Source organism: Vulpes lagopus, chromosome 12 (assembly GCF_018345385.1).
Source record: "Vulpes lagopus strain Blue_001 chromosome 12, ASM1834538v1, whole genome shotgun sequence".
NCBI lineage: Eukaryota > Metazoa > Chordata > Mammalia > Carnivora > Canidae > Vulpes > Vulpes lagopus.
The window spans coordinates 45024302-45044133 of NC_054835.1; the positions used below are offsets into that span (position 1 = coordinate 45024302).

Below are 19832 nucleotides of genomic sequence, written 5' to 3' on the forward strand. Positions count from 1 at the left end.
TAGCTTCTTTCCTTTTTGGATTTTATATCTTCCACTTAGGGTCATTTTTCCTCTGCTTAAAGTGCTCCTTTAGTATTCTTTTATATGTATCTGCTGCAGAGTTAACTCTTTAGGTTTTTGTTTGCTTAAATAATTTTATTTTGCTTTTATTCTTTCTTGTTTGTTTATTTTTTAAGATTTTATTTATTTATTTTTAAGAGATACACTGAGAGGTACAGAGACATAGGCCAAGGGAGAAGCAGGTTCCCTGTGGGAAGCTCAATATGGGACTAGATCCCAGGACTTCGGGATCATGCCCTTGAGCCGAAGGCAGATGCTCAGCAACTAAGCCACCCAGGTGTCCCGTTTGTTTTTATTTTTATTTATTTATTTATTTTTTTTTTAAGATTTTATTCATTTATTCATGAGAGACAGAGAGAGAGAGGCAGAGACACAGGCAGAGGGAGAAGCAGGCTCCACACAGGGAGCCCGATGTGGGACTGACTCAATCCTGGGACCCTGGGATCATGCCCTGAGCCGAAGACAGACGCTCAACCACTGAGCCACCCAGGTGTTCCCAGTTTGTTTTTAATCTTGAAATACATTTTTGCTGTGTATATTAGTATGGCATTGTTTTCTCTTAATAATTGAATATATCAAAAAAAAAATAATTGAATATATCATTACCATCTTCTGGCTCCCATTATTACTATTGAGAAAATGGCTTTCATTTACTTCTTATTTCTATGAAAGTATTGGTTTTTTATTCCCCCTGGCTGCTTCACAAATCTTTATATGTGGTGTTCTGTAGTTTCACTATGATGTGTCCTTTTATTTTTCTTGTCATTTGTTGGATTTCTTTGTTGGGTATCATACCAGTTCTGGATAATTATTAGGCATTGTCTCTTCAGATATGATCTCTGCCCTGTTCTCTTTTTCTTCTTCCTATGAAACTCCAATTAATTTTATGTTAGACCATGTGACTTTGTTTACTTCTTTTTTCTGTTTTATTTTTGTCTCCATAATGCTCCATTCTGGATAGTTTCTTGCCTTTCAGTTCCCAGATTCTCTGTTTTGTTTTATCTAATTGCTGTTAACCCTGGTTAATTCTTATTTTTGTTATTTTATGTTCCATGCTGATATTTTCAAGCTTGCCTTCTATTATCATTTTTTTTTTAAATCTAGTAGACCTTGTTTTATAATCTGTATTTGGTAATTCTGACATTTGAAGTTTTTATGAATCTACTTGTTTCTTATTTTTCTTAGCTGTTGCTCTGGGCTTTATTTCTTTTATGCTTCATTTTATTGACTGTGTGCCGCTCATTGTTCCTGAAAAATTATTTGTGAAATTTCTTTAGGATCTAAGACAAAGATGTGTTCCTCCAGGGAAAAATTTTATTTGCTTCTTCCAAGTACCTAGAAATTTTACTTATCCAGTACTACTTTCAGTTACTGAATTCTTGGCTTTCATTTTGTTTGTTTGATTTATTTTGTTTGTTTCATTCACCCATTCAGTATTGATCTGGATTGTGTTAACATTTCTCAGGGGAGCCCTTGCCTCCTTCATTGCCAAGGCAACTTCCTTGTAGTTCCCTGAAGGTGGAGGAAAGTTTTCTTTGGTTTACACTTTCCCTGACTGAGTATAACACTTTAGAAGCCCTGGAAACTTGAAGTGTGAAGGGTATCCTTTTGAACCCCCTGCCATCAGTGGACCTGTGATTATCTGCTTGGCATATTATACCCTGGAAATGGAGATTCAAGATCTGCAGGTACCCTTAGGGCAAATGTGACTTTGGTGCTTCATTTATGTGTCTTGTATTCCTAATTTCCCTTAGAATTTGCCCTGGCAGATCCCTACTATTTTATCAACTCTTCAGTGTTTTTTTTCCTATTTTGCCCTGTTTTTATGATTATTTTCTAAGAAAAGGTTTAGACATTCTAGCCTGCTGTATTTCCAGAAATACTCTAAAATCTTTCAGCCCTTCGCAAATATTTATTGATTATATAACAGAATGATTAATTTTAGTATTGCAGCTTCAGAGATACAAGTAGTGCAAATATTGCCGTGATTGGGTATCCCAGTGCTTTGTAGCCTGTATTGAAATAGTTGCATTTGTTTGGGATAGGAATGTTGGTCTCAAGGAATGGGATTCTACTTACAGATTAAAAAACTAAATTCTTTTGTTGGGATCATTTCAGTTAGTTTCTTTTCTTTTTTTTTTTTTTTTTAGTTAGTTTATTTTCTAAAATGAGTGTTACGTAGTTTTTCCTAATGAAGTGATACATGCTGACTATGAAAGCCCAAGTCGAAGTAGTAAAATAGAAAGTCTCCTCCAGAAGAATTATTTTTGAAGAATTTAGTGGGCATAAACATATAGTGTATGTTCATTTGATAGATTTCCTCATTTCTGTTGTTTATTTATTTAACCAATATCCTATGAACATTTTTGTGTCCTATAAATAGTGCTGTAATGAATGTACTTGTTATATATCTGTACTTTAGGCATTTCTTTTCCTTCGGATAAATTTCCAAACTGTAATTCCCTAGTCAAAGAATATGCTTACTTTTAGGTGTCATCACCTAATTGCTAGCAGATTATCAGCAGTTTGTGGGTTCCAGTTTCTGCATAGCCTCCTAATACTGAAGTTTCATTGTAGTCTTTGTCAGTGAGAAGAATACCTTGTTTTACCTTGGATTTCTTCTTCAGTGATATTAAACATCTTTTTACAAGTTTAATGGCCTCTTTTAATGCTTATTTAGGCTCTTTGCCATTTATTTATTGGAGTATTTGTTTTTTTTCTTCCTGATGAATAAGAATACATTATTTTTTAAGATTGTTAACTCATTATCATTTATATGGTAAACATTTTTGCCTGTTTGTACTTTTATCTTTTAACTTTATATTGACTTGCCATTCAGGGGTAAAAAAAAATTTGGAATCAAATTTATTGGTGCTTTTCCTTTATGTCTTAATGGTTTTGTGTTATTCTAAGATGTTCCTATATGGTTTGTATTTTTAACGTCTTGTTTAAAAAGTCCTTCACCACAGAAAATCATAAAAGTACTTGTTTATATTTTCTTGTAATTTTTATGTGTACTATGAGGAAGCAATCTACTTTTCCCATTTTTTCTAATACCTGCAAAATATCCTGCCATCTTTTTAGTAAGTTCCTACTAATCTGAAATACACATTAAATCACAAATTTTTTAAAAAATTTTTATTTATTTATTCATGACAGACACAGAAAGAGAGAGAGGCAGAGACACGGGCAGAGGGAGACAGGCTTCATGCAGGGAGCCCGACAAAGTACTCGATCCCTGGTCTCCAGGATCATATTCCAGGCCGAAGGTGGCGCTAAACCGCTGGGCCACCAGGGCTGCCCTAAATCACAAATTTTATATCCAAATTATAGGGGTCTGTTCCTGATTTTTCTGTTCTGTGCCACTGATTGATCAGTCTGCTCACGTACCAGTGTTATACTGATGTAGTTATGTTGTTTTGTAGTGTGTTTTAATAACTAGTCAAGTTTCCCTGATATTCTTTTTTAAGATTTTATTTATTTATTCATGAGAGACACAGAGAGAGGCAGAGACAGAGGCAGAGGGAGAAGCAGGCTCCGTGCAGGGAGCCCGGGAGCCCAATGTGGGACTCGATTCTGGGACTCCAGGATCACGCTCTGAGCTGAAGGCAGGCGCTCAACTGCTGAGCCACCTAGGCATCCCATCCCTGCTATTTTTTTTTTTAAGAGTTTTATTCATTTATTTGTGAGAGACACAGAGAGAGAGAGAGACACACACAGGCGGAAAGAGAAGCATGTTCCACGCAGGGAGCTCGATGTGGGACTTGTTCCCGGGACTCCAGGATCACGCCCTGAGCCTAAATGCAGGTGCTCAGCCGCTGAGCCACCCAGGTGTCCCCATCCCTGCTATTCTTTATCAAAACTTACATGGCTAATTTTGTTTGTATTTCCAAGTGAACCTCAGAATTAATGTGTGAAATTCCACAAAAACAACCCTCCAAAAGAGAGCAAGAGTTAACCTCTATGATGATTATACCACTATAATACTTTTTCTTGGGGGTGAGGGAGAAACATGAAAAAGGAAAAAAAAAAACCAAAGGGAAATGAAAACCCCTAAGCATTGGGTTTTATTTTTTTAAAAGATTTATTTATTTATTTATGATAGACATGGAGAGAGAGAGAGAGAGAGAGAGAGGCAGAGACACAGGAGGAGGGAGAAGCAGGCTCCATGCCGGGAGCCCGATGTGGGACTCGATCCTGGCACTCCAGGATCGTGCCCCGGGCCAAAGGCAGGCGCTAAACCGCTGAGCCACCCAGGGATCCCATAAGCATTGGGTTTTAGAGAAATTTGACATCTGTGAAATTTGAATGCAGGAGAGTGGTATCATTGTGTAGGTCATGATTTACATGTCTGTGACGCTGTGCTTTTTCTTTATATATAACCCCCGTATTTCTTAAGTTTATTTCTAAACATTTCTATTTTATAGAATTTTTAAAAATTTGAATCTACTTTTTCTTCCATCACATGTTCTGATAATAATAAATTGTATATGGGGAAGCTATTTTTTTTTTGTATGTTTATTTAATATTTGGCCATCTTACCCAACTCTTTATTATTTTGCAGTTGATTTGCTTAGTTTTCTTTGTGAATACTTATATCATCCAAAAATGACACTTTTTAATCTTGTATCTCATTTTTCCCCCTTATCACATCAGCTAAAACTTGTATAATAATGTTGAGATGATTGTGATATTAATGTTAGCCCTTGTCTAGTTTTCCTAACTTTGATGAAAGTGTCTCTGGTATGGCACCATTAATTTATGCTGTTTCTGAAGAAATACTCTCTTGTATTAAAGATGGATACTTCCAGTGTTTTTTGTTTTTGTTTTTTAAAAGTTGCCCAACAATGCTAATCCTTTTTGGCATCTAAAGGGAAGAATCTTGATTCCCCCCTGCCCCGTCCCCACCATTAACGTAATGAATTATATCAGTTTTGCTAAAAATGAACCAGTTTTACATTTCTGAAATAAACCATACATAATTGTGTTGTTGTTATTCTTTTAGTGTTATGGAACTTGTTTTGCTTGTATTTATTTTCAGTTTTTGCATCTAAGTATAGTATGGTGAGGATAGAATTGAGAGTGAAATAAGCTCTGCCTATTAGGGGACAAATGTGTTAATCTTCATTTATCTACAGGATAAAAATAACATTTCTTTTGTAGGTTTAAGGGAATTATGAAGTTCATTTGTTGAACTCTACAAAGTAAACTGCAAATGCAGTTATTTAAATACAGAACAATTAAAATGTAATTTTACAGGATTCAAGTAAGATAACACAGATTTATAGATAGGCTATAATCCAGTGGTACTTCTGTTATGCTTTCCATATTTGTTTTCAGAAAAGGTGTTTTTCAAAAATACTCTTATTTTTGATAACTGTGTTCTAGTCTGTTGACATATTTTGGCAGTTTCAGGTTTTCTTTCTCATGTAATTTGTGTGTTTTCTTTAATGTTTTTCAGCGGCGAGTAGAACAGCCCCTCTATGGCTTAGATGGCAGCGCTGCAAAGGAGGTGTCAGAGGAGCAATCTGCTCTGCCCACCCTGATGTCAGTGATGCTAGCAAAACCTCGGCTTGACACGGAGCAGCTGGCACAGAGGGGAGCTGGCCTCTGCTTCACTTTTGTTTCAGTGAGTACTGAGGCTGAGTTGATTGCAGATCCTTTCCTTATTGCTCTGGAGCTCCTTGATGAAGTTTGAGTAATTATTTTGGTGAAGAGATGATGACATTTCTAACTATGTGACTTCTAAAGGTAGTGTGAATTTACTCGTCTCCCTTGATATGAGGGGCTGAGAGAGACTGCTTTGTTAAAATCTGAGCAGATCAGGGGCTGCATTTTGGGCTTTGCACTCAGCATAGAGTCTGCTTGTCCCTCTTCCTCCCCCCAACTTGTGCACTCTTGCTTTCAAATAAAATCCTTAAAAACAAACAAATTTTTAAAAGAAAAAAGTCTGAGCACATCAAGGGAGAGGAAATGTGGTTTTAGGTTGACAGAGAAGTAAAGAAGGTACAGACCAAATTCCATTATAGCCAAAGTACTTGTCTAATTAAAAAAACAAACAAAAATCTTCAAACTCCTGGCATCACTTATTTGAAGCATTATAATTTAGTTTGACTCAAAAGTTGTTATTTTTCTTGTTTTCTATGCCCAACCATGGATGGTGTAAATGCAAAAAGAAAGCCCCATTGCCCTATTCCATTTTTTGGGGCCTCTTTAGAGCTCATGTCACCACTGATCCAAATTTCTTTCTCTTCTGCTGGTTTACTTTCTCCACTTATAACCTGAATTTCCTCTTTATTTGCTCTGTGGATTCTGAGTCAATGACCCGCCTGTAGTTGTATATTCAAAGAGGCCATGAGAATGGTGGGTGTCTTAAGGAAAGGAAATAAAAATTATAAAATAATTAGCTAGGGACCCATTGTACACTCTTGGGTTTTCTTTCTTTCTTTCTTTCTTTCTTTCTTTCTTTCTTTCTTTCTTTCTTTCTTTCTTTCTTCTTTCTCTCCTTCCTTCCTTCCTTCCTTCCTTCCTTCCTTCCTTCCTTTCTTCCTTCCTCTCTCTCCCTTCCTTCCTTCCTTCCTTCCTTCCTTCCTTCCTTCCTTCCTTCCTTCCTTCCTTTCTCTTTCTTTCTTCTTCCTTTTCTTTCTTCATGAGAGACACAGAAGGCAGAGACATAGGCAGAGGGAGAAGCAGGCCCATCGCAGGGAGCCTGGTGTGGGACTCGATCCTGGAACTCTGGGATCATGCCCTGGGCGGAAGGCAGACTCAACTACTGAGCCACCCAGGCGTCCCCTGTTTGGAGTACTTTCTTACAGTTATTGCTCTTCCTCAAAGAAGAGATACTACAACTTTTAAACTTACAGCATTTTTTAGGAATGGAGAGACTTGTTGTATGAAGACAGTATACTTTCATCTGTGGGTGGCAAAAGAAGCACAACATAAACATAAATATACTGACAGAGTGCCTTGGTGGCTAAGCGGAGGCTAAAGATCTGCTTTCGGCTCAGGTCATGATCCCAAGGCCCTGGGAGTCCTGCCCGCATTGGGCTCCTCCACAGAGAGCCTGCTTCTCCCTCTGCCCCTCTGTGACTCCTCCCCCAAATAAATAAATATATGTGTGTGTGTGTATATATATATATATATACACACACACACACACACTCACAGCAGTGTGCCATAGTTTGAGAATGTCATGGTTCTCTATAGTATTGTTTTAAAGAATCTGTCTGTGTGTGTATATGTAAATTACATTGTGTGTTTACTATTCACTGACTATTAAATCTTCATCTTAGATCTAACATTCTTAGGTAAAACCTTGGATAATCAGAGGTTTCTTTGCCTTAGAAGCTACCTCCATTTCACTTGAGGGGAGTTCCCTTTCTTCATTGCACAAATGCTTATGCATTTGTGCCCACTATTTGACAGACATGTTAAGTACACAGGGGGGCTCCTGGGTGGCTCAGTTGGTTAAGCATCTGCCTTCACCTTAGGTCATGATCTTGGGGTCCTGGGATTGAGCCCCACATCTTGGTTCCCTGCTTGGCAAGGAGTTTGCTTCTCCATCTCCCTTTGCCCCTCTCCACAGCTTGTGTTCTCTCTTTCACTCTTTCTCAAATAAATAAATAAAATCTTAAACAAGTACACAGGATTTTGATCAGCAAAACTCAGTCCCCTAATATGAGTCTTCCATAAAAGGTATGGGGATGCACGCTTGGGATGGGTGCACATGGATAACCACCCGCTCAGTCCTATCAGCTAGTACACTCAGGCTGTCAGAGAAGTTGCAGATGCTACAGCCAGATTGTTCTCATGTATAAAAGACATGGCAGAGGAGTTAGAAAATGATCACGTCCGAAGAAGGAACAGGGAAATAGTATGAAAACCAAAGACCTAAGTGGTTTGGTACAGTTCTGAATCTCTTTGCTTCTCTGTAGCTCCAGCCAGGATATAAGCTTATTAATATAAAGAAAGCAGAAAGCAAAAGTTGACAATAATATATAAGAAATATTTTGAATCAATAAAGACAGTTTCCAAAAGAATAGGCAAAAAAGGCCATGAGAGACCATTTTACAGGGAGAAAAAAGACAAATGACTAATAACATGAAAAATGCAAAATATAACAAAATAAAACTTTTGACCTATCAGTGTCAAGAATTGATATATTTGATAATTCTCAGTGTGGTTTATAGTTTGACACACATGCAGGTTTGCATGATTGGTTCAGTCACTTGGACCAATTAGTAATCTATCTGAGTGTTAAATTTACATATCCTGGGGTCTAGAAACTCCATTCCCATAAAACTATACGAAGATTTTTATTGTATTGTTTATAATTGCAGAAACCTGGAAGCATTTCCCTTCATCAGTGTTTCAGAGGAACTTAGAACAAGGATATTTGTGACCTCCACACTGCTAACCCCAGTGATCATTCTCAGAACTAATCTGTCCAGCATGATTCATAAGCCACATGTAATGACTCCCTTCTCCCAGCACATGCTTTTCTCTTGGCTTCCACTCTTGGATCTTTCTCATTTCCCAGACCACTAAACAGTGGAGTGTCCCAGGGCTCAGTCTTGAGACTTTTGTCTACCTTTACTCTCTACCTAATCTCATTTAGTTTCTTTGCTCTAATTATCAGCCATATGCGGATCATTTCCAAGTTTCTATCTCTAGCCCAGAGCCCTGCCCTGAATTCCAAACCTGTGTGGTCAGTCACTGCTAGTCTTTGTGTCTCATAAGTATATCAGATCTAATATGTCCCCAATGGAATTTTTCATTTTTGTGCCCTTGTTCCAAACCCATTTCTTCCATAGCCTTCCACCTCTCAGTAACCATCAGCTCTCCTTTTAATTGTTTCAAAACCTTGGAGTCATTCTCTTTTTCTTTTTTTTTTTTTTTAAGATTTTATTTATTTATTCATGAGAGACATAGAGCGAGAGGCAGAGACATAGACAGAGGGAGAGGCAGGCTCCCTGCAGGGAGCCTGATGTGGGACACGATCCCAGGACCGGGATCATGCCCTGAGCCAAAGGCAGCTGCTCAACTGCTGAGCCACCCAGGCATCCCTCTTTTCTTTATTTTATATCCGAATTACAAGTCCATCAGCAAATCTCACTATTAAGAATATGTTCAGAATCCTCCTGTTTCTAACCTTTTCACTATTACTGACTGCTTGAACTAAACCATTGTCTCCCACTGAGGATATGGTAGGAGCCTCCCAGCCTGATTGTTTTCTCTGACCTCTGTTTCCTTTTAATCTGTTCTCAACAGATTAGAGTGTTTCAGTCAGGCCTACTCAGAGGTGCTTAAAATGGCACAGAAAACTTTGCATGGGCGGTTTCCCCCATTGTGCTGTATGTTACTAGTCTCCCTTCCCTACTGGATTCCGTCCACACTGGCTACCTTACCGCCTCAAATACTACCTTGTCATGTTCTCACCTCAGGACCCTTGCACTTGATGTTGCCTTTGCCTTCACATTCTTCTCCCAGTTCCTAAGCGTGCTCTGTTTCCTCAGTTCTCTAGTCTCTGCATCAATCTACACTATTAGAGGGGCATACCCTAACTACACTGTAGAATAACACAGCTCCTCTCTGCCCATCCCACACAGTGTCTAGCTCCTGTGTCTTGCTTTGTCTTTCTCCTTCGTCTTATCACCAGCTGACCTGCCATAATTTACTTCGTCTGACTCTTGCCCTCCCCCACTAGAATGTAAACTCCATCAGGTCAGGGACTTTGCTTTGTTTACTTTTGTATCTCCAATGCCAGAACTGGAACTACTCAAACAAGATAGTCCTATATTGCATGAATTGATAAAGGTATCCTTCATGTAGGGTCTAGTGAAATGCTATATAGTTGACAGAAAAAGTGAGATAGGTGTATATAGTTTGTTATTTTTAAAAGATTTTATTTATACAAGAGACAGCATGTACATGTACAAGCCTGTACATATAAAGCATGTACATGCGCAAGGAGTTGTGGGGGCTGAGAGAGGGAGAAGACAACTCCGCACTGAGCAGGAAGCCTGATATGGGGCTCAATATGAGGACCCAGAGATCATAACACGAGCCAAAGGCAGAAGCTTAAATAACTGAGCCACCCAGGACCCCCTAAGTATATATAGTTGACTTACATATTTGACTCTTGAACAACACAAGGGTTGGGGCACCCACCACCCCCCCATGCAGTCAAAAATCATGCAGTATAAATTTTGACTCCCTAAAACTTAACTGCTGATAGCCTACTATTGACCAGAAACCTTACTGATAACAGAAACAGCTGGTCAACACAAATTTTGTATGCTATTTGTATTGTATATGGTATTAGAATAAAGTAAGCTAGAGAAAAATGTTATTAAGAAAATCATAGGAGAGGGTGCTTGGGTGGCTCAGTTGGTTAAGCATCTGCCTTCCAGGCTCTCAGGTCATGATCCCAGAGTCCTCAGAACTAGCCTCGTGTTAGGATCCCTGCTCAGCGGGATGTCTACTTCTCCCTCTCTCTCACCCCTCCTCCACACTCGTACTCTCTGTGTCTCTCTCTCTCAAATAAAATCTTAAAAAAAAAAAAAATTCATATGAGGGAGACACCCATGTAGTTCAGTCAATTAAGTGTCTGACTTCATTCAGCTCAGGTCATGGTCTATCTCAGACTCCTGGGATGGAGCACACCTTTGAGCTCTGCACTCAGTGAGAAGTCTGCTGTCACTCTCCCTCTTGCTCTGTCTCTCCCCAGCCACCTGCTGCTTGTGCTGTCTTTCAAATAAATAAATAAAATCTTTAAAAAGGGTGAGGGGGGCACCTGGGTGGCTCAGTTGGTTAAGTGTCTTCCTTTGGCTCTCAGGTCATCATACTGGGGTCCTGGGATCAGCCCTCAAGTTGGGCTCCTGCTTGATGGGGGGTCTACTTCCCCCTCTCTTTCTGCCCTCCCCCTCACTCATGCTCTCTCTCGCCTGCACGCTCTCTTTCTCTCTCGCTGTCTCTCGCCCTCTCTCAAATAAATACAAACTTTTAAAAAATGGGTTATGCTTTAGTATTTTATTAATTTTTTTAAATTTATTTTTATTTTTATTTATTTATGATAGTCAAAGAGAGAGAGAGAGAGGCAGAGACACAGGCAGAGGGAGAAGCAGGTTCCATGCACCGGGAGCCCGATGTGGGATTCGATCCCGGGTCTCCAGGATCGTGCCCTGGGCCAAAGGCAGGCGCCAAACTGCTGCGCCACCCAGGGATCCCTTTATTAATTTTTTTTTTTTTAAACTCATTGTTTTTTTTTTTAATTTTTATTTATTTATTATTATAGTCACAGAGAGAGAGAGAGAGAGAGAGGCAGAGACACAGGCAGAGGGAGAAGCAGGCTCCATGCACTGGGAGCCCGACGTGGGATTCGATCCCGGGTCTCCAGGATCGCGCCCTGGGCCAAAGGCAGGCGCCAAACCGCTGCGCCACCCAGGGATCCCATTTTTTTTTAAGAGATTTTATTTATTTATCCATGAGAGACAGAGAGAGAGGGAGGCAGAGACACAGGCAGAGGGAGAAGCAGGCTCCATGCAGAGAGCCTGATGTGGGACTCGCTCCTGGGACCCCGGGATCACACCCTGAGCCACCCAGGTGTCCTTGTTTTGGTATTTTAAAGTACATTTCAGAAATCCTGACTTCTTATCTTTGAATAACTTAACAGGCATTTCCTAAGAAATATTAACATTTTCCTGGATAGTGAATTAACATTATCACACTTTTATTGGTAAGTGTGATTTTTTTTTTTTTTTAGATTTCATTTTATTTATTCATGAGAGACACAGAGACACAGAGAGACAGAGACCTAGGCAGAGGGAGAACAGGTCCCTGCGGGGAGCCTGATGTGGCACTCACTCCAGGGACCCCGGATCACGCCCTGAGCCAGATCTGAGCCAGATCACGCCCTGAACTGAAGGCAGATGCTCAGCTCAACCACTGAGCCACCAGGTGTCCCTATTGGTGTCACTTCTTATGTAAGATAGAACTTTGCTCTCATCATCTGAGATGATGAGCCCTTTTTGGCTGCATTGACATATAGTTCCTTTGGAAAGGCAGGTTAAATGCTTAATTCTTACAGTTTAATTAACAATTTAAATTTTTTAAAGAAAATTTTAATTTTTAAAGTAAGGGATAATAGCTGTATGAAATGGTGACAACTTCTTTCATTTTTATTTTATTTTATTTTATTTATTTTTTTAAATTTTTATTTATTTATGATAGGCACACAGTGAGAGAGAGAGAGGCAGAGACATAGGCAGAGGGAGAAGCAGGCTCCATGCACTGGGAGCCCGACGTGGGATTCGATCCCGGGTCTCCAGGATCGTGCCCTGGGCCAAAGGCAGGCGCCAAACCGCTGCGCCACCCAGGGATCCCCATTTTTATTTTGAATTTGTGGGCTTTCATGGATGTGTATCCATCGATAGAATTATTTCTTCTGGTGTTCAGCTGGTCACAGCCTTTTACCTTTTCATCAGTTGATGAACATTTGGATTGTTTACAATTTTTGGTTATTATGAATAGTACTGCTTTGAACATTCATGTCCCAAGTTTTTGTATAGGCATATATTTTTATTCTTTTAGGTACATACTGAAGAGTGGAATTGTTGGATCATATATAGTAACTTTCTGAGGAACTCTGAACACTTTCCAAAGCTGGTGTACCATTTTGCAAACCCAGCAGCAGTGTATGAGGTCCTCCATATCCTTGTCAACACTTGTTGTCTGTTTTGATTCTAGCCACCCTAGTAGGGGTGAAGTGATGTCTCATTGTGGCTTTGATATGCATTTCCTGAATACTAATGATATTGGACCTTTTTTCCACTTGCCAAGTATATATCTTCTTTGAAGAAATGTCTATGTAAATCCTTTGGACATTTTTAAATTGGATTGTCTTTTAATTGTTGAGTTGTAAGGTATTGAGTTTAATTTCGAAGAAGTCTAGTTTAACTTTTTTTTCTTTTGTGGCTTATGTTTAGTGTTGTAGCTAAGAAGGCTTTCCTGACATAAGGTCATGACTCTACTCCTGTTTGTTCTTCTCACTGTTTTTTTAACCCTTACATTTAGGTCTATGATCCATTCTGTATCATTTTTGTATGTGTATGTGGTGTCAGGAACGAAGTCCAACTTTATTCTTTTGCATATGGATATCCAGTTGTCCCAGCAACATTTGTGTGAAAAGACTATTCTTTCTCCATTGAATTGTCTTGGCACCCTTGTCAAAAATCAGTTGACCATAAATGTAAGGGGTTTATTTCTGGACTCTCAATTCTACTCTGTCAATCTGTAAGCCTATGCTTATGTTAGTACCACAGTCTTAATTATTGTAGCTTTGTAGTAATTTAAATTTTGAAATAAGGCAGTGTGATTCCTTCAACTTTGTTCTTTTTCAGGATTATTTTGGCTGTGGGATCCCCTGCATTTCCATAAGAATGTTAGGATCAGCTTTTCAGTTTCTACAAATAAACCAGCTGGGATTTATAGCAGCTGTGTAGAATCTATTGATCAATTTGGGGAGTATTGCCCTCCTAAGTCTTCTACTTCATGAACATGAGATAAATGTCTCATGAACATGAACTTCATGAACATGAGATAAATGTCTCATGAACATAAATAAATTTATTTAGGTCCCTTTATTTTCTTTTAATGATCTTTGCAGTTTTCAGCGTATAGATCTTGCCCTTTTATTTTTATTTTTATTTTTTTTTAATTTTTATTTATTTATGATAGTCACAGAGAGAGAGAGAGGCAGAGACACAGGCAGAGGGAGAAGCAGGCTCCATGCACTGGGAGCCCGACGTGGGATTCGATCCCAGGTCTCCAGGATCGCGCCCTGGGCCAAAGGCAGGCACCAAACCGCTGCGCCACCCAGGGATCCCAGATCTTGCCCTTTTATTAAAATTATTTCTGAGTATTTATTCTTTTTGATGCTATTGCAAATAAAAGTTTTTAAAATTTTTATTTATTTTCAGATTGCCCTGTGCTAGAGAAATATGGTAAATTTTTATATATTGATCTTATATCCTCCAGTCTTGTTGAGTGTGGTTTTTTTTTTTTGTTCTAATAATTTTCAGGTATGATTTTCTGTATAAAGCATCATGTCACCTGCAAATAGAGATAGTTTTACTTCTTTTTTAGTCTGGAGGCCTTTTATTTTATTTTCTTGCCTAATTGCCCTCTAATACAATGTTGAATAGAAGTGGTTCAAATGGGGATCCCTGGGTGGCGCAGCGGTTTAGCGCCTGCCTTTGGCCCAGGGCGCGATCCTGGAGACCCAGGATCGAATCCCACGTCGGGCTCCTGGTGCATGGAGCCTGCTTCTCCCTCTGCCTGTGTCTCTGCCTCTCTCTCTCTCTCTCTGTGACTATCATAAATAAATAAAAATTTAAAAAAAAAAAAAAAAAAAAAAAAGAAGTGGTTCAAATGGATATCCTGTCTTGTCTTGTTCCTGATCATAGGAGGAAAGCATGTGATCTTTGACAGTGTTAGGTTAGCTGTGTATTTTTTTCCAGAGATAACCTTTTTTGGGGAAGAAATATTTCCATTCTGAGTTTGTTGAGTGTCTTTATCATGAAAGAGTGCTGGATCAGAGAAATACAAATCAAAGCCACAATGAGGTAGCACCTCACACAGGTCAAGATAGCTAAATTTAACAAGTCAGGAAACATGTTGGTGAGGATGTGGAGAAAGAGAAACTCTCTTACACTGTTGGTGGGAATGTAAGCTGGTGCAGTCACTCTGGAAAATAGTAAGGAGGTTCCTCAAAAAAGTTAGAAATGGAACTACCCACAATTGCACTATGTAGTATACCCCAAAGATACAAATGTAGTGATCCAAAGGGGCATCTGCACCCCAAACTGTGGAAAGAGCCCATATGTCCATCAACAGATGAATGGATAAAGAAGATATATTACTCAGCCATCAAAACAAAATTAAATCTTGCCATTTGCAACAACTTAGATGGAACTAGAAGCTATATATTACGGCTGAGCAAAATAAGTCAGAGAAAGACAATTATCATATGATCTCACTCATGTGGAATTTAAGAAACAAAACAGGATCATAGGAAAGAGAGGGGAAAATAAAAAGACGAAATCAGAGAGGGAGAACAACCGTATGAGACACGTAATCATAGGAAACAAACAGGGTTGCTGGAGGGGTGGGGGTGGAGGGATGGGGTAACTGGATGATGGCATTAAGGTGGGCATGTGATACAGTAGCACTGGGTACTATATAAGCCTGAAGAATCACTGACCTACCTCTGAAACTAATAATACATCATATGGTAATTAATTGAATTTAAATTTAAAAAAATGAAAGAGTGCTAGATGCTTTTTGTGTATCTGTTGAGATGATCATATGGTATCTTTTTGTTCTTGAAGTTTCTCCGCTATTTTTTTTCTTCATTAATGCTGCTTGTCATATAGCAGGCTTTTTTACTCTTAAAACATACTTTTTTTAAAAAAAGATTTTATTAATCTGTTCCTTGATTATTTTTTCTCTTTATCCTTTTCCTCTGGAAAGTCTAATTGTTTTGGAGCTGTGTTGTTCACATTTCTTAACTTTACTTTCCTGCTTTATTTGAATTCTTGTTTTATTTTCTGGGAGATTTTCTTGATTTTCTTGTCTTCCAGATGACTGATTCTGTCTTCAACTATGTTCATTTTATTGTTTAGCTAATCTATTCAGTTTTCAAATTTTTTATAATCTTATACTTTGTTACAAGTTCATTTTTTCATGTTCTTTGCTGCTTTTTCATTTTTATAGCTGTAGTATCCTTCGGCCCTCTTTGAACTTAACTTTTTATTTTTAAAGTTGTTTTTATTGAATTATCTGTTTTCTCTTGGATCTTTGTCTTTTCATGTTGGATCTTCCCTTTTGTGCTGTTGGATTCTTGAAAATGTGTATTTAGTATTTGTTGAATGAATTTAGAGTGGTTAATAGAGATCTTTGGCATGGATTTTTCTGTACAAGTAACATAGTGCTGCTTCCCAAATGGTGAGGGAGCTGACTGTGAGCTCTCTGGAGTGTCTGGTCTGGGCACAAAGACCAGCTCCTCTACAAGCATCAAAATAAGGAGGGCTTTGTTTTGATGCATAAACTGTTTTACTCTCTACAGTACATTCCATTTCTTTCTCCATTATATCAGTTGTGGAGGGCAGGAGTACTGTACATTCTTTGCTTTTTTTCTTCAAGCCACAATATTCACACCAGGAGCCCTCTGTCCCCTGGACCCACTTTTTTTTTCTTTCTAAATAATTTTGGGGCAGCTTCGGTGGCTTAGCGGTTTAACACTACCTTCAGCCCAGGGTGTGATCCTGGAGACCTGGGATTGAGTCCCACATCGGGCTCCCTGCATGGGGCCTGCTTCTCCCTCTGCCCGTGTCTCTGCCTCTCTCTCTCTCTCTCTCTCTCTCTCTCTCGAACAAATAAAATATTTTAAAAAATAATAATAATTCTTTTTTTTTAATAACTACTTTTCCTCCCCACTTTTTCTATCAGTTTTAACCCAACTACTTTTGTTTGTTTCTTTAAATTTAAATTTATTATTTAAAATTTTTTTTTAATTTAAATTTAAAAATATTTCTGCAGACACCTGGGTGGCTCAGCAGTTGAGCATCTGCCTTTGGCTCATGGCATGATCCCTGATCTGGGTTTTGAGTCCCACATCGGGCTCCCCATAGGGAGCCTGCTTATCCCTCTGCCTATGTCTCTGCCTCTCTACGTCTATCATGAATAAATAAATAAAATCTTTTAAAAAATAAAAATATTTCTGAACCTAGATGCTCTTTTATTTCTTAGTGCTATTATGATTTCATTTTAAAAATATGTTTGCATGTCAGGGGCACCTACCTGGGTGGCTTATCAGTTAAGCATCCCACTCTTGATTTTGGCTCAGATCATGATCTCAGAGTTGTGAGATCAAGCCCTGCATGGGGCTCTGTGCCTGGCATGGAGCCTGCTTAAGATTCTTTCTCCACCTCTCCATACGCCCCCTTTCCCTCCCTCTCTATTAAAAAAAAAAAAAATCTTTGTTTATCAGTAGGACTTGGTAGATCAGCTTATCATCATGAATTAGAAGCCATGTTCCTTTTATATAATAGGAATAAAGAATACAGACATCTGGGGAGTTTTGCAAGGTGGGGGTTGGACTAAATTTACAACTACAGTGGCCTGCTTAGCAAGGCCAGCAACTTCTGTTCTTATTTGGGAGACTGTAAGCTCTCTTTGTTTTCCAGTTTTGCATTTTTATTTTTTTAATTTATTTTTTTAATTTTTTTTAAATTTTTATTTATTTATGATAGTCACACAGAGAGAGAGAGAGAGGCAGAGACACAGGCAGAGGGAGAAGCAGGCTCCATGCACCGGGAGCCCGACGTGGGATTCGATCCCGGGTCTCCAGGATCGCGCCCTGGGCCAAAGGCAGGCGCCAAACCGCTGCGCCACCCAGGGATCCCCAGTTTTGCATTTTTAGAGTTTAACCAGGAGGTTCACAGTTAATATGAACGAATTCTGAATGATCAGAATTAAAGCATTTTGCTGTAGACTCACTCGTCATAATAGGTCCTTCTTTATCTGTAGTTCTTTTACCTTTTGAAGGTATTATTTTCATTTTTATGAGGATTTGTTACCTTATAACCTGTTTCCATTTACTCGGCTAACTTTTTGCATTTTACTTATCATTGAGCTATTCGTACATGTTTTTACAGAAGGCTTTAATTTGGAAAGACCCCACTGAATTACATTCTTGCACCCCGTTTGCTGGAAGAAAACCTACAATCAGAAATGAGCACATATAAAAAGGGCATTTTAGCAAAGCTTGTATACCAAAGCCTAGAAGTTAATAGAAGAGCCTTTTAGTCATGTGATTCTTTTTTTAAGGGAGGAAGAGGAGAGAGAAAATCTCAAACAGGACATCACCCTCTCCCCCATGGAGCACAGAACCCTTTCATTCCTGGGGCTCAATCTCATGACCCTGAGCTGAAGTCAAGAGTTGGCTGCTTAACTTACTGAGCCACCTAGGTGCTCCAGTCTTGTAATTCTTATTGACTCATCATAATTATAGTTGTAACAGTCATATTTGTTTAGAAATAAGCTTTAAAGGGTGCCTGGGTGGCTCAGTTGGTTAAGCGTCTGCCTTCAGCTCAGGTCATGATCTCAGGGTCCTGGGATCAAGTCCCATGTTGGGCTCCCTGCTCAGGGGAGGCTCTCCCTCTTGTGTACTCACCCAAGTGCTTGCACTCACTTGGGCATATTCTCTCTTTCTCTCTCTCTCTCCCCTTCCCTCCCTCCCTCCCTCTGTCTCTGTCAAATAAATAAAGTCTTAAAATTTTTTTAAAAAAGAAATACACTTCAAAAGGAAAGGATTATAAGAGGAATCTAATGATAACTAAAGGAGATAATGCTCCTATAGTTCAATATAATACATGAGGTTCATAATGATGACCTTTATTAACTAACTAGTAAGTAAAAAAATTTGTTGCATGATAGAGTAAAGAACACTTTCATTTTTTGAATTTTTCTATACCTGGCTCTAATCACAGCTCTGGCACTTACAGGCTGTGCATATTATTCAACCTCTTTGAGATTGGTTTCTCAGTTTTTTGTTTTTTTTTTTTTTTTTTAATTTATTTATGATAGTCACAGAGAGAGAGAGAGAGAGAGGCAGAGACACAGGCTGAGGAAGAAGCAGGCTCCATGCACCGGGAGCCTGATGTGGGATTCGATCCCGGGTCTCCAGGATCGCGCCCTGGGCCAAAGGCAGGCGCCAAACCGTTGCGCCACCCAGGGATCCCGGTTTCTCAGTTTTTACTTCTTTGATCCCCACATCAGTCTTTTCTCTTCCCCTTGTGTTTACATACATGTGCTCTCTGGGGAATGACCTGATCATTTCCTTCAAGTCTTAACTCATACTATGTTCCTGAGGAATTCATCCCTGACTTTAGTTTAGATTATGTGCCCTGTTGTATACTCTATAGCACTTATCTCAATTGGAATTTTGTGTTTATTATATGATTATTTAAGTTTGTTTCAATAAATATTAGCTGAGTGCCTAATAAATCTTCTCTGGGATTGTAAGCTTTACTAAGGCAGAATAATGACTAAGTCTGTGGGCTTTGTGTCTTTAATTTTTAAAGATTTTATGTATTCATTCATGAGAGAGACAGAGAGAGAGGCAGAGACAGGCAGAGGAAGAAGCAGGCTCCCTGCAAGGAGCCCAGTGCGGGACTTGATCCCAGGACCCTGGGATCATGCCCTGAGCCAAAGGTGTCCCGGTTTTGTGTCTGTTTTACTTAGTCTTTGTGTCCCTGTCACCTAACATATGCTTAGACATAGGGAGTGAGCAGTTGTTGAATGAACACAAATGGAAATAATACCATTGTTTACCCTACTTACAAAGCTGTTGTGAGCCTTCAAGATGATTATGTGGATGAAGTGTTTATTAGTTTGCTTGTGGTCTGGTTGGGACAGTATCCCTAACTTAATAATTAACTGCTCTGCTGTTGGCCCACAAGAGGCAGCTCTCGTGGATACAGGGAGTCCTGAATTCATGCTCTCCCACTTACTGGTTCTGTGACGCTGCATAGGTGCTTAATATCTTTGATTTGCATTTTCTTTATGTATAAATGGAAATAATAACTACCATAGGGTTTTATAAAGATTGGCGTGTGGCTATCACAGTGAAGCAGTTAGCAGACAGTAGTTATGCAGTAGGTAGTGGGCATAGCATTGGTCCTATGTTAATGAATAAGTGAAATAGTTTA

At 39.1% G+C, this 19832-nt stretch overlaps 1 protein-coding gene across 3 annotated transcripts in view; it reads left to right on the forward strand.

The window, feature by feature from the left end:
* The window catches only part of TLK2 (tousled like kinase 2), a 117579-nt gene that overhangs the window by 50786 nt on the left and 46961 nt on the right, over positions 1 to 19832 (forward strand). For all 3 annotated transcript variants that reach the window (XM_041725164.1, XM_041725162.1, XM_041725163.1), the window contains one exon: positions 5522 to 5689. In XM_041725164.1, the coding sequence (XP_041581098.1) occupies positions 5522 to 5689 (168 nt within the window). The remainder of the gene's footprint in view (positions 1 to 5521; positions 5690 to 19832) is intronic.